The sequence below is a fragment of the Hyperolius riggenbachi genome, chromosome 7, assembly GCF_040937935.1.
Source record: "Hyperolius riggenbachi isolate aHypRig1 chromosome 7, aHypRig1.pri, whole genome shotgun sequence".
Classification (NCBI taxonomy): Eukaryota; Metazoa; Chordata; class Amphibia; order Anura; family Hyperoliidae; genus Hyperolius; species Hyperolius riggenbachi.
In genome coordinates this window covers 85,762,970-85,776,720 of record NC_090652.1, presented here as the reverse complement: position 1 = coordinate 85,776,720, position 13,751 = coordinate 85,762,970, and the positions used below count along the sequence as shown (strand labels likewise).

The following is a 13,751-nucleotide window of genomic DNA, read 5'->3' as shown; positions in this document are numbered from 1 at the left end:
TAGAAAACATGTCTCTGAAACAGCGGTTTCCCAGTCGTTTTGTACGTCAAACTGCTTATTCATACTAAGCAGGTAGGCACTACCTGGCACAGTGGTTGTCAATAATAGTACTACAAGTAGTGGGGGAACGACGGACAGGGGTTGCCCTGCCACACACTATACTTACTCCTCAAGTCTCGGTAAGACATGACTGCCTAGCTCCACCGGATTTCTCCACCGTTACCTGGCGGTTGCCACGACAACTGCAGTACTACGGCGCCCGACACGGCCCAGAAAGAAAACAAGCAACAACGGAGCATGCGCACTCTTTCTACAACGGGCGGCGCTCTGTTCACTCTGTTGAGACGTAGCCGCTCCTTCTCTCACTCACAGGCAGGGCGTAAAATCCAGGCAGCTCGGCTCCGCCCCTGTGACCGAAATGCCTAGTTCTGTGCTGCTTGCTTGGTACGCGGCTGCGCTACGTTTGAGAGACATGTTTCAGCGTATTTGCTGTAATGAATGCAGGGCTGGGTTCACACATAACAGGTGTCCAGTCACGTCAGTATTTGACAGCATTATTATTATTATTTAGTATTTATATAGCACCGTCTTCCGCAGCGCTGTACAGAGTGAGTGTGTGTGTGTATGTATAAAAATATAAATACATATATATATAGTGTCTTGTCACTAACTGTCCCTCAGAGGGCCACTATCTAGTCCCTACCATAGTCATATGTCTATGTTTGTATTGTGTAGTGTATGTATCATAGTCTAGGGCCAATTTTTTAGGGGGAAGCAAATTAACCTATCTGTATGTTTTTGGAATGTGGGAGGAAACCCACACAGACACAGGGAGAACATACAAACGCCTTGCAGAGGTTGACCTGGCTGGGATTCGAACAGGGGGAACCCAGCATTGCAAGGCAAGAGTGCTAACCACTACACCACCATGCTGCCCATTTTTGCAACTTCATAATATTTTGCAACTTTATAATATTTTGCAACTGGTTACAATAATTTATACTATCAGAATATAGCTATCAGAAAGTGCAACCTAACCATTGATTTCAATGTATTTTTATCAGAAAATGCAATCCAACCTAACCCTATTCTCACACAGAACCCGCCTCTACTGGGCAACTAATAAACCCCCCTGGAGGGAATAAAGAACCACCCTGATCAACTAATAACCCCCCCCCCCCCCCCGGAGGGAAGCAATACCCTCCCCCACCTTAAAGGGACACTTAAGTCAAACAAAAAAAATGAGTTTTACTCACCTAGGGCTTCCAATAGCCCCCTGCAGCTGTCCGGTGCCCTCGCCGTCTCCCTCCGATCCTCCTGGCCCCGCCGGCAGCCACTTCCTGTTTCGGTGACAGGAGCTGAGGCTGGGGACGCGAGTGATTCTTCGCAATCCCAGACACATTAGCACCCTCTATGCTGCTATATGGTATATGATATATGCTATAGCAGCATAGATGGAGCTATTGTGGCCAGGAACGCGAAGAATCACTCGCGTCCCCAGCCTGTCAGCTCCTGTCACCGAAACAGGAAGTGGCTGCCGGCGGGGCCAGGAGGATCGGAGGGAGATGGCGAGGGCACCGGACAGCTGCAGTGGGCTATTGGAAGCCCCAGGTGAGTAAAACTCATTTTTTTTGTTTGACTTAAGTGTCCCTTTAAGGCGCATACACACACCATACTTCAGCAACTAACGGGTCAGTCAGAGTCAGACCATCCCGCTGGGCGGATGTTCTGCCAACAGTAGCACGTTTGTACGCACTGTCGGCAGACTGATAAGGCTGGCCACTAACGGTCCAATTTCTAGTGAAAAATCGTTCGAGCAATCAGAAATTCTGATCGGATTGGTTGTAAATAATCTCCATTGGTGGACACAATCGATTATGAACGAGTGAAAAAAATGTCGCCCGAATGAATTTTCGTCGAATGAAAATTTGGATTTTCTTGGTGATCATGATAGATAGGAAGCAATGATTGGTTAGTTGATGGTGTAGTGAACGATTTTTCGTCCGATCAGAATTTCTGATCACTCGAACGATTTTTCGCTAGAAATTGGACCGTTAGTGGCCAGCTTAAGACTGTTTCTGACAGATCTTATCAGTCTGCCGACAGTTGCTGAAGTATGGCGTATGTACGCGCCTTTAGTGCGCAACTAATAACCCCCCCTGGAGGGAACTAAACACCGGCAGTTGCAAATAATGAGATCCAGGAAATGTGAAAAAAGGCGGGGCATGTGCAGTTCAGCACAGTCCATTGAAGTTGCAAAATATTATAGGTTGCAATATTTTGTATTACACCTGTGTGGTGAAAGATATTTGACCCATTAGATTTTCCAATTTTCCATACAGTACATGTGCACTGTACAGTCTGTGCATAACTGCACATGCGCAGCTTCCTACAGTAATTTCAGCTGTAATTATTTACAACCACCTGTGTCCCAAAAGCAGCGTATATTTAAACGGTTATTAGTTCCCTCCAGGTGTATTGTTATTAGTTGCCTATGAAGGGGGAGTTATTAGTACCCCTTATTAGTTAGGCCGCGGAGGGTTCTGTGTGTGTTAGGTTGGGTTGCATTTTCTGATAATTCTTAGGTAGTACTTTCTGATACTAATACTTAGAAATGATTGCAACTGGTTTCAAAATCTGGCTAAGTTGCAAAAACGAAAGCCCCATACACACGCTCAACAGCAGTCTTTTATGCAACAAAATTATCAAGCAACTTTTGTTGTGAAACAAGTTGAACAACCCCAAAAAAGTTGCTTGCTATATTGTTCAAAGAACTGATAAGACTGATAAGCCGTCAATCCAAAAGTTGGATTGACGTCTTATCAGTTCCTTGAACAATAGCAAGCAACTTCTTTTTGGTTGTTCAACTTCTTTCACAACAAAAGTTGTTTGATAATTGTGCCGCATAAAAGACTGCTGTTGAGTGTGTGGGCTTAATAGTACATAGTCAGTTTTTTTTTTTTTTTCTATGGGCGTGTTCACACAGGAAAGATGTACAGTTTCCATCCTGTCAGGTAAAACTGATGCAACATTGACAGGATAGAAAATATTCAGATTTGTGTGTAGACCAAGACTTGGTGTAAAGCCTGTGCCTCACTGTCCAGCTGCTGCAGTACTGAGGTCTGGCTTTGATGACGGCATGTAAATAGCTCTGCCTCTTCATGGTGCATAATACGCAGGCCAGATGGCATTCGCCTCAGCTGAGAATCCAAGTGACGTGTATAAGTGAAGAATCAGGTAATTTGGGTGGCTATCGCTGCATACACCACAATTTTAATTGTCGCTGCCAGTGATTTGGGTGTTGGAGGTGCACAATAATTGCCACCTATAGGTGGAACAGATATTGGCCAAGGGAGTGTTTAGCAGCAGAAGGGGACACTATCGATGGAGGGATCAGCAAGGGGATAGGTTAGTGTCAGAAGAAGGTAGAGGGAGGGTTAGTGGGAGAAGAGGGTTCGTTGATAATAAAAATGACATATTCTATCGGAATCAGCCGCTGCCCAATACAATGTCAGTAGTTTTAGCGATATTCTATTAGCGGCTTTCACTGTCAGGAACCAGCCCTGCGGCACACATGCAGAAATGGTTCCCGACTGGGGGTTGGACCAGATCGCAAGGCGGTGGGAGGATACAAGTCCAGATATAATTGAATTTCCCAGAGTGTGACAGCACATCCTTGCTTGCTATGGTATGCAAATTAGCAAAAAGGTTCCTGTTTCAGCTTTCAACTGTCCAGACCAGACAGTCTGATTGTATATTGGCTGTTTACATATACACAAAGTTCAAAGCAATGAAACACCTTTTCAGCAGATTCAGGACAGAATAGGGGGTCGTTACCTAATTACCTGTTTCCTTGCTGGAGGCCGCAGTGACCAGAGGACACTGAATGCTATTGTACTTTACATGGCCATGCAGACAATCAAATTAGCAGCTTCCTTCAGCCTGGTGCCCAATTATACCCCAGCTATAAAGCCAGCTGCCCGACTAGCCTCTTAACCTTTTGGGGACCAAGTACATTGAATCAACGTCCAGCAGGTTGTGCTACCGTCCTGACTGGACGTTGTTTCAACGTCCGTGATAACGAACCATCCCGACACGATCGTGCGCACCGGAGAGGGGAGATTAAGCGGTCATATGACAGCTAGCATCTCCCCTCAGTGATCAGCAGCCATCGCGTATGGCTGCTGATTATGTGATCACTACAATCACCGTCGGATCATAGTGATCAATTCGACAGCTGCGGCGGTAGGGGTGTGGGGGGGAAAGAAGAGGATCCACTCACCTCCCTGCCGTTCCCGTGACGATCGGCACCCCCACCGCTCTTGCCAGCATTTCTGCTCCTTCTGACGTCAGCACCGAGTCCCGGCTTGATGACATCATCAAGCCGCGACCCGGAACTGAGCGGCAGTAGGAGCCGAGATGCCCGCCGGAACGGAGAGATCTGCTGTGGCTCGTCGCTGGCGCCTGGAAGGTGAGTGATTGCTGCTGACAAGGGGGGACACCTGGCCACATGGGGGAGACAGCCCAGCCAGACTCTGCAGGGATCCGGCTGCCTGACCCCCCAAACGCCCCCCCCCCCTCTTCTGCAAAAATGCCTGGTCCTGAAGGGGGGTTAGGCGGCCGGTCCCGAAAGGGTTAACATACATACACATCTGAAATAGTAAACAGCAGAGAGAAACACATCTGAAATAGTACACAGCAGAGAGAAAATGAACAAAATGGCTTCTGTATTATATGCCATATCACAAATAGCTGCTAGATCATGACATTCACCATCGCTAAAATTACTGTAAACCTAACAAATAATATAGCCCATTGTAAAATAAAAGGATTCTTATTTAGGCAAGTATAAATGCGCTTATTTGTACCACAAAGCGATGCCTGGTGAACAGCTTCTCAGGTATCAAGTTACCTGAACACTTGCCTCGTCTCAGCTGGATTGCTCATACAGCTTGCATAACATCTGTGTAAAGGTGGCCATACACCATACAATTTTTAAAAAAATCTGTTCAATTTAAGAAATGTAATCAATTTTTCTGACGGATTGTAACATTTTAAAAAATATGACCAACATACCACACACCCATGTTCAATTTTTCCCCCAATTATGATAAAAATGATTGGAAACACTGACAAAGTTGCTAGGGTGTGTATATTAATTGACAATTTAACACACACCATACAATCTTTAGAAAAATTGAAGAAAAATATCTGGCATTCCGGATCGATAAAAATCGAAGAAAACGGGAAATCCAATCGGATTTTTCAGTCGAATGAAAAAAAAAAATTGAGGGCGATCCGATTGTTTTTATTGAATTGCTGTAAAAGCGGATCATTTTATTGTATCGTGTGGGGCAACCTTAAGGCCCGGTTCACATTAGCGTTTTTTTCCGGATCAGAACCGGAACGTATACTTTACAAACGGAACGGATGTGAAAGGATCCAATGTTAACCTATGGATCCATTCACATGCGTCTGTTGGTATGGACACATTCCGGTCCCTGGAACTAAAAATTGCTGCAGGCCCCAATTTTAATCTAAAAAAAAAAAAATAATAAAAAAAAAAAAATGCAGCATTGAGGCAATGTAAAATGGAACGTTTCTTCACACTAGTGAAGAAACGGACCGTTCCACCGGGGATGGGGACATGGGCCGACACGAACCTGAGTGACGGGAGGGTGAGGGGAGGGTGCAGCAGCCAGGCGGGTTGGTGAGGGATGGTTTATACATACCTAATCTTCCATAGCAGCCGGCGGTAAAGCCTTCCATCTTCTTCCGCGTCATGTGACTAGTCACGGCGGACGAAGAGGAAGCCTCTACCGCCGGCTGCTACAGAAGAATAGGTATGCATTGCCGAGTGAAAAACGGATCCGATCAATCATTGATCGGATCCGTTTTCACTATGTGAACTGGGCCACGGACTGAGCCTGAGACTGAAGTGGAGACCGGTTCCGCTTACTGGTTCTTTTTGGCTCATAAACGCAATGTGAACCAGGCCTAAATGAAGAGACGGCACACTACTGGCTGCAAACAACTTGCTGTGTATTACCAAACAAGACACTACATGTTATGGATAGACATCCTTCATCAGGTGTAAAATATAGCCCATTGTAAAATAAAAGGATTCTTATTTGGGCAAGTATTAATGCTCTTATCCTTTCCCAACCCCTCCCCCCCCCCCCCACACACACACACCAGCTGAACTATGACTGATTTATGGTGTTAGAAATGGTTACGTCCAAAGAAATGCATGTAGCCACAAACTCTTTGCATCATAATGGCAACAGATGCAAGAAAATTGCTGTTAAAGTACCCCTTAACTGAGAGGGGGTTTGATAAATATAGGTGCTGTTTAGTGCTTTGACATTTGTTGTACAGCACAATCCTATCAGTCTAGTGCCCCCAGGGGTCCCTGTTCTAAGTAGTTGAAGTCTTTTACTGACTAGAACAGAAAATTTGGGCAGGGAGGAAATGGCAGGAGAGTTGTATTTTTTTTTTTTTTTGCAGGCCTAAAAAGTGATTCTGAAGTTAAAAAAAACAAAACAAAAAAAACAACAGATACTTACCCAATGAGAGGGAATGGGTCCTATAGAGCCTACCCTATTCCTCTCCTGGTCCAGTCATTCCTGCACTGGCTTTCTGCTGCTGCAAGGGAAGGTTTCGGAAGTCTTCTTACTGATATTCTGTAGGCAGTACCAGAATTGCACAGTAGATGGCTGTTGCACAGTCATCGTTTCTAATGAATACGCCTTCCTATTGTTTGGGACATTTGGAAAATGAATTGTTCGGAGAAGAAAATGAGAAGGCCACCACGAGCTCTGTGATGTGCCAACGGAAGTATCCTGAGAGTGAGCAATTTTTTGCAAGCCTGATGGAGTGGGGGCAGAATGTTATTCTTGTGTGTTTTTAGGCTTTTTCTTAATTGTCTATATGGGAGTCACCCCCGGTATGGTTGATAAAGCATGTCCAGAGAATCACTATGTTGGTGCTTTTTACATATACAAGTATTGGTCCGGTTTCCAACTAAACTACCGTATATACTTGCATATAAGCCAACCCATGTATAAGCCGAAGTACCCACTTTCCCCCCCCAGAAAACCAGGAAAAAGTGATTGACTTGCATATAAGCCTCCTCCCCAATAAAGTCCCCTCCACAGTAGCCAGATGTTCCCCTAGTACAAGTCAGCCCCCCCTCCCCATAGCCAGATGTTCCCCAGGATCATACAGCGGTGTCTCAAGAAGCCACTAGATGGCATCATAGATATGAGACACAGCGATTGCCACACAGGAAGAATCCCTGATCATTACACCGCTGACACATTGCTTGCACACTCCGCTCCACAAGTCAGGGGACACAGGTAGTCTTGAGCAGCACACGCCCGCACACATGGGCATGGACACAGCAGGGGTGCAAGCTGGTAAAAGCAGGATCACTAGTGCACAATCCTTACAGTCCTCTGCCATTAACAAAACCTGGTTCACCATCTGTTTTGCGCCACTGTCTCACATAAGTAGAGGGGGTAACTTTTCAGCACATTTTTTATGCTGAAAAATTAGGCTTATATGTGAGTATTTACAGTAGGTTTAAGGGCTTAGTACCTGCCCAAAATACAAGATACATTGTTGAATTTATGAAAACATTTGATCAGGGCTGTGGAGTCAGAGTCAAGCAATTTTTGGGTACCTGGAGTTGGAGTTTTCAGGAATTAAAAGGAGTACTATAGGGTAGGAGAAGAAAAAAAACAAACAAACAAAAAAACCAGGACGCGGCCACACAGGCGCAGTGGTTTTCCGACTTTAAAGACGCAAATTCAAGAAGTGAACCAGGGGCGGTTGAGTGGCTGTGTGGGCACAGGACATCTGCGGGGGACCATTAGAAGCCCCAGGCAAGTTCAACTCTTTTCCCCCTACCCTCCTACAGTAGTCCTGTAAGGAGGAGTCGGATGATTTTTGTACTGACTCCACAGCCCTGCATTTGATATACCACATTTCTTGTTCAATGACACAACTTGGATGATTTTAAAAGAGGCACTTTTATTAATAATATTCTCAAAATTGGTAGGCAGTCACTGAAAGGATATAAATAAAATACATTCCGTAGGTTTCTCACACAGGTAATAACAGATTTCTTGAGCTGCACAATGTTAACCTATAATAAATGAGTCTCCCATATTTGACTTCTGTGCATTTTGCCTCCTTCTAGGTAAAGTACGAGATCAGAAATAAATGGCAGACGTGGAAAAAGAATAGGCCAGGCTTTTACCTTTGAGAACTCATTACTGGACTTGTAAGGCCCCATTTCCACAAGCAGTTGATAGACAGTAAAAAGCCTCTCAGACTCTCACAAGTGCCTGCTGCTGCCTGGTAACTGCTTGCCGAATACACAGTTCAACTGCCTGTGGAAATGAGCCCTAACACTGTCACAATGGAACTGTCATTAAACTATTAGACTGACAGGACATAACTGCATTACTTGCTGGACTACTTCTGTTCATTGGCCTCCACATTAATGGGGGTGGGGTTATGTCTGACAGAATGAAAATACTCAAGTTAGGCTGTGAGGCCTTCACTAGAGAACAGGTGTTGAATTCCAGGCCTCGAGGGCCATATCCATGCCAGTGTTTAGGATGGATGGATGGAGAAAGGGAAACATGGGTTCTACTTGTTGAACCAAACCTTTCCTAATTCAGTCCTATCCATTAATTTAAGCTGTGCCAAAAATGTGTGAGGCCCTTGAGGACTGCCCTAGAAAGAGGTGACAACAACTCCAAAGAACTTCAACCAATCGCATCTTCAGTTTACACACCTCAGTGTTCTTTCATGGTCACTTTGAAGATGGTGAGGGGAGTCACAATTTTTACTATATCTGGATTGAAACGTTATACCTGTAACCACCCCGAGGAGAAAAGTTACTTGCTCCCCCTAAGAAGAGAAAAGGTTCTGGATCCGTTAAGGTCGCATTCACAGTGCCACATTGCAGAGCTGCGATATAAAGTCTTATAACGCAGCTTACCGTACTGCAATACTAATCCTATGGGCCGTTCACAGTTCAATGTTAACGTTGCGTCGAAAAATGTTACGTTGTGGTAACTCACTGCTTGCAGTGTGTTACCTCTAAACCCAGACACGTTGCGACTAACACTTTAAAACGCACCGTCCCACTGTGAATGCGACCTAAAGCCTTCCCAGTCCTCTGTGTCCCCTCGATCCACCTCCATTCCAGCATTTGACTTTAATGTTGAACAAGATTTTGGATCTCCTCAGAAGGCTACAGAAGCACTTAGGTCTCTGAGTACTTCCAAAGACAAGCTCCATACTGCACACATGCGAGTCTTCTCTTGCGCATACAAAAGTACAGAGCGCCACTTATCTTTGGAAGTGCTCAGAGATCCAAGGAGAACTAAGAATACAGCCACCGGGAAATTTTAAAGGGGTCGGGGATGCAGAGGGGCCAGGAAGGCTCTAATGGTGCCCATACATAGAAATGGTAAGATTGGATGAAAAAAATTGTACTATGTAATATAAGGGAACTGCCTAAATTATCCTTTCAGTATATTCACTTACTTTACCTTTAAACTACATAGAAATGGAAAGATTGGATAAAAAATAAAATAAAATGGTACCATGTATGGGCACCATAAGAGATCCAGAGCCTTCCCTCTTAGTTAAGTATGTAACTATTTCCTTGCAGTGGTTACAGGTATGCTTTAACAGCGTCCTTCACAAAGAGACCCACAGTGGGAAACCAGTGCAAAAGGCTTACATACTAAGGTGTATTGCTAACCTGTTGGATGCACAAAAACCTAATAGCAGAACACTCAGGGGCCCTCCCACCTCCAATTTATGTTACCCTAAGTGCAGCCCAGTATATAGGAGAGGCACAGGCACTGCCAGAGAGTAGCAGATCCAGCAAACACTGAAGAGAATTGTTATCAATAGTTTTGGCCTCATGCCTAAAACATCCTGAAATGGATGGAGAGAAAAGTGAACTTACAATAAACTAAATTCCAGAAATGTACCCTGGAACAGCTCACTGCTGCCCCCTACATGACCCCTATTTTTCACAGACTGCATTGCCTTTTGCAGCCCATCAGGCATTCTATATGTCTGTGACTTCCTAGTCACACAGCACTATAAGGGCCAACGACTGGCCGATGCCCAGAGCTGAGACAGGTAAAGCGTCCTAAGGAAAGACTCAGTTCTGTCCATAATTTAAAAAAGGTGGCCTTTTTAAGTGTAAAATAAAGATATTTTTTAAGAGTATAATTTGAAAATAAAGTCAGTGTATAATTCCATAATCTACTGCCTGTCCGGTAATTAGCCAAAGATAAATCCAATCAGCTGGTCTTCTGAAAATCTCAGTTTCCAGCCACTAAGGAACATCCAGCCGATAACTGTTCACTTCTGCCTGACTGCTGTAGCTACTATAGGCTTCTGTTGGAAGGAAAGAGACCGGCTTTTCATTTAGTACAAGAAAAGGTTGGTCTCTCACAACAGCAAACTCTTGTGGTCTGAAAGAACATCTGCAACTCAATCTAATTTGTCACTTGTACAGGCATTGCTGGCTGCAGGTCAGGATTCTAACAGTCAACAGTAGTGATTGTATTATAGTTCTAGACTCTGGGCAGTCAGACGGGATGCTAAAGAGCGCATAAAATTCCTAATCCCTCTCCTAACAGTGTTTCTAGATTCCTCCTATAGAAACCCTCTAAGAACTTATTCCTAAATCAGCACTCAGTTTTGGGATGTTTGGTTTTACCTTCTGTCCTTCTACAAACATCATAACCAAGTCTCTGGAATAAAAATAAAATAACTAATAAAATAAACATAAAAATACTTAAAAGAACAAGATATCACTCCTTTAAAATCTGCGGCTTGCAGAATAATTATTAGAGTAAACCTGAAATAACTGGAACATGGGAAGAGTCCTTATTAAAAAAGTTACTTGTCCGGCTGTTTGTGCTGATCCTCGACCTGTAATCTCTTCTGAATTACAGGTCCTTTATGCAATTATCTTCTTCTGGCCTATTTTTCTTAAAGTTTTCTCCTAGGTGATATTTTATCATTTTATCAATAAAATACTTTTGAGCCACCAGGGAGCAAGAAAATACTCAGAATAAGTTTAAACTAAGATCAAATATGCAGGTGGTCTGAAGAGTCCATTGGCTGCATGCTTGTTTCAGGCGAAGCCAAAATACCAGCACAACAGCCAGGCAACTGGTGCTTTTCAGCTTCGTGATGGCTTCGCCCATATTCCTCCAACTTCTGGTTTCCTGTAAAGAACCACTTTAGTGACAAACTTGATATTCTGCTTCCTCCATTGTCACCAATGTGATAACCAGAGAACACCATACTGAAACCTTGTGTAAAATTCTCAGGAAAGCCAGATATGGATATCCGATAGCCCCTCGTGTGTCAACAGGGCTGCTGGCAGGAACAGTGATCTTGCCGCTTCACACAATGGTTTGGAGAGTGTAGAGCACGTGTCGGACTGCAGGCCTGGAGGGCCAGATCCATGCCAGTATTTAGGATGGACTGAGAAAGAGAGGAATGTGTTCTACCTGATTGACCACACCTTTCCTTATTCAGACCCATCAATTGATTTGAGCTGTATGAAAATTGTGTGAGCATCTCAGCCCTCGTAGGACCAGTTTGACATACCTGGTGTAGAGCCTGGCACTAGATGCAGCGGGGATACATGTAGGCTATTTTGTATCCGGTAACACATACACGTGCTCTCACTGAACAAGTTACCATGTGACTGACTGGAGAAAAGAGGTGAGGCACGGTGGAAGCCCTTATCGCAGAATCACAGACATCCTTGTAGCCTCTGACGAAGTGTTTGTAAACATGAAACGGCTGACAGGCTTGTTAACCCCCACTGCTAGTCATCTTTATGTGATTCTGCGATTAAAAGGTAAAGAGCATCCACAGTGCATCATCTCCTTTCTCCAGTCACATCTTGCCTCTTCACTTGGCTTCCTCGGCGCTAGTATGGTTGAGGTGAACCAGTGAGAAAGTCCATAGGGAAATTCCAGTAACATGATTGGGTGGGCATCACCCTCTCAAACACCTAGGTTTCAGATAGGTCATAGTAATAATACGCCCACACTATTTGACCAGTTAGAATGCTTCAAGTTGCAGACTATGCTGTGATTAGAGAACAGTTCCCTGTGAACTTTTTTCGTTGGCTCAACTCAACCATAAAAGCTCCGCCTTTTTTACCTGGTAAGATTTCTAACTGCCAATACTCAGAACACAGCTGCTGATCTTAAAGTGAAGTAATGGTTGTTCGAAATCTTGTCAGATAAAAGATGGAATGAAAAGTGGGATCTCCAGCTCCCGACAGTAGCCCTGCTGACAAATGAGGAGCTGCCAGATATTGCAAAACAGCATCTGGCCAGTTTTTTTTTTTGGGGGGGGGGCACACAAAAATACATGGCGCATTTTATTCATCAAATGATGTCAGAAGTAGCAGTGCACAGTGCTCCTTCCACCAGCTAACTAAGGCTTCAGTATATTATCCAAGCAGCATGAGCCCTCCTTTAAAATGTCTTGCTAAACCATCGCTGCCTCTTTTGGCCAGATGGCGTCACCGCTGCATCTTCTGCTCCAGGTATCAGTAGATCACCACATGTTGCAGTCTGCCTCCGCCAGGCCAGAGACCAGGAGATCTCTGAAGTTCTGTGGGGGCTCTCGTGGGCATCAGGCTCTGGGGTCTGTCAGCTTCGGGGTGGAAAACATCACCCGCCGTCCGAGGTAACATAAAAATGGCCCCTGGAAGTGACATACAAGGAAACTGCTCAGCACAATACATATGCATCAGGACAATGTAGGTGTTACTTCACATTATTTTTCTTACCCATAAAACAGTGCTAAGAACAAGGACAATACAGTGGAGTTACCAATCAGAATGTGTCTGTTCTCTCTGGGCCATCTACAGAAATGAAATCTAATTGCTTAGTGAAAGATGAGAGTTTTGTCTATTGTGCCATCTGCCCCTTTACCACTTGAGTGCATTGGGAAACGGAAGTGCCCACAGGGCCTAAGAGGAGAAGGGTGTAAAGTTAAAGCCTTGATACTGCTCAGCTGCATTCTTGTAGGCCGTTTCCCTTTAAAGTAGATCTGAGATGAAAAACTATCACAAGTACAATATATATATATATATATATAAAAATATATATATAAATATAATTATATATTTCTTATGGAGGTTGGGGACCTCCTGAGCTGCGTGCATGCTTTGCATAGAATTGCATAAAAAATTTGGTTTGTGCTGCTTACCCCTTGGTATTTATTTATAATTTTCCCCTGTAAGCCTGCATAACCACACCCACCTCTAGCACAGTTAAGCATATAAATTAGTGCATTGCACATGTTCAGAGAGTTCATTTGGTAGCTAGTGAAAGGTAAGGTGTTTTTAATTTCCTTTTTTTTCCATTTAGTTGACTCTTGGGTTTTTGGTTTAGTTCCCACTAGACTGCTTATAAAAACTGGCATTTTGCATGGTAGAGTAGGACTCACCAGATCGGGGACACTTTGGCGCAGTTGGTGAGCTTAAGCGCGTTAAAGCGTAACCAAGAGCCCCTGTCACTGTTTTCCTGTTGTGTGCTGCAGCCCCTCTGTAAATATATATATATAAATATATAAATATATATATATATATATAAATATATATATATATATAAATATATATATAAATATATATATATATATATATATATATAAATATATATATATATATATATAAA

The 13,751-nt window shown here is 43.8% G+C and overlaps 2 protein-coding genes across 7 annotated transcripts in view; both read right to left on the bottom strand.

The window, feature by feature from the left end:
• Positions 1–289, bottom strand: part of CLUAP1 (clusterin associated protein 1) — a 30,974-nt gene extending 30,685 nt beyond the window's left edge. For 2 of the 3 annotated variants that reach the window (XM_068244213.1, XM_068244214.1), the window contains exon 1: positions 167–288. In XM_068244213.1, coding sequence (XP_068100314.1) covers positions 167–188 — 22 coding nt within the window. In that variant the 5' untranslated portion in view covers positions 189–288. Of the gene's footprint in view, positions 1–166 lie in introns of all 3 variants that reach the window. The other variant, XM_068244212.1, reaches the window with a different exon arrangement.
• Positions 290–8,014: 7,725 nt separating this feature from the next.
• ANKS3 (ankyrin repeat and sterile alpha motif domain containing 3) overlaps positions 8,015–13,751 on the bottom strand; it is a 72,259-nt gene continuing 66,522 nt past the window's right edge. For all 4 annotated transcript variants that reach the window (XM_068244204.1, XM_068244205.1, XM_068244206.1 and 1 more), the window contains exon 17: positions 8,015–12,777. The gene's annotated coding sequence lies outside the window, so the exon portion shown is untranslated. The remainder of the gene's footprint in view (positions 12,778–13,751) is intronic.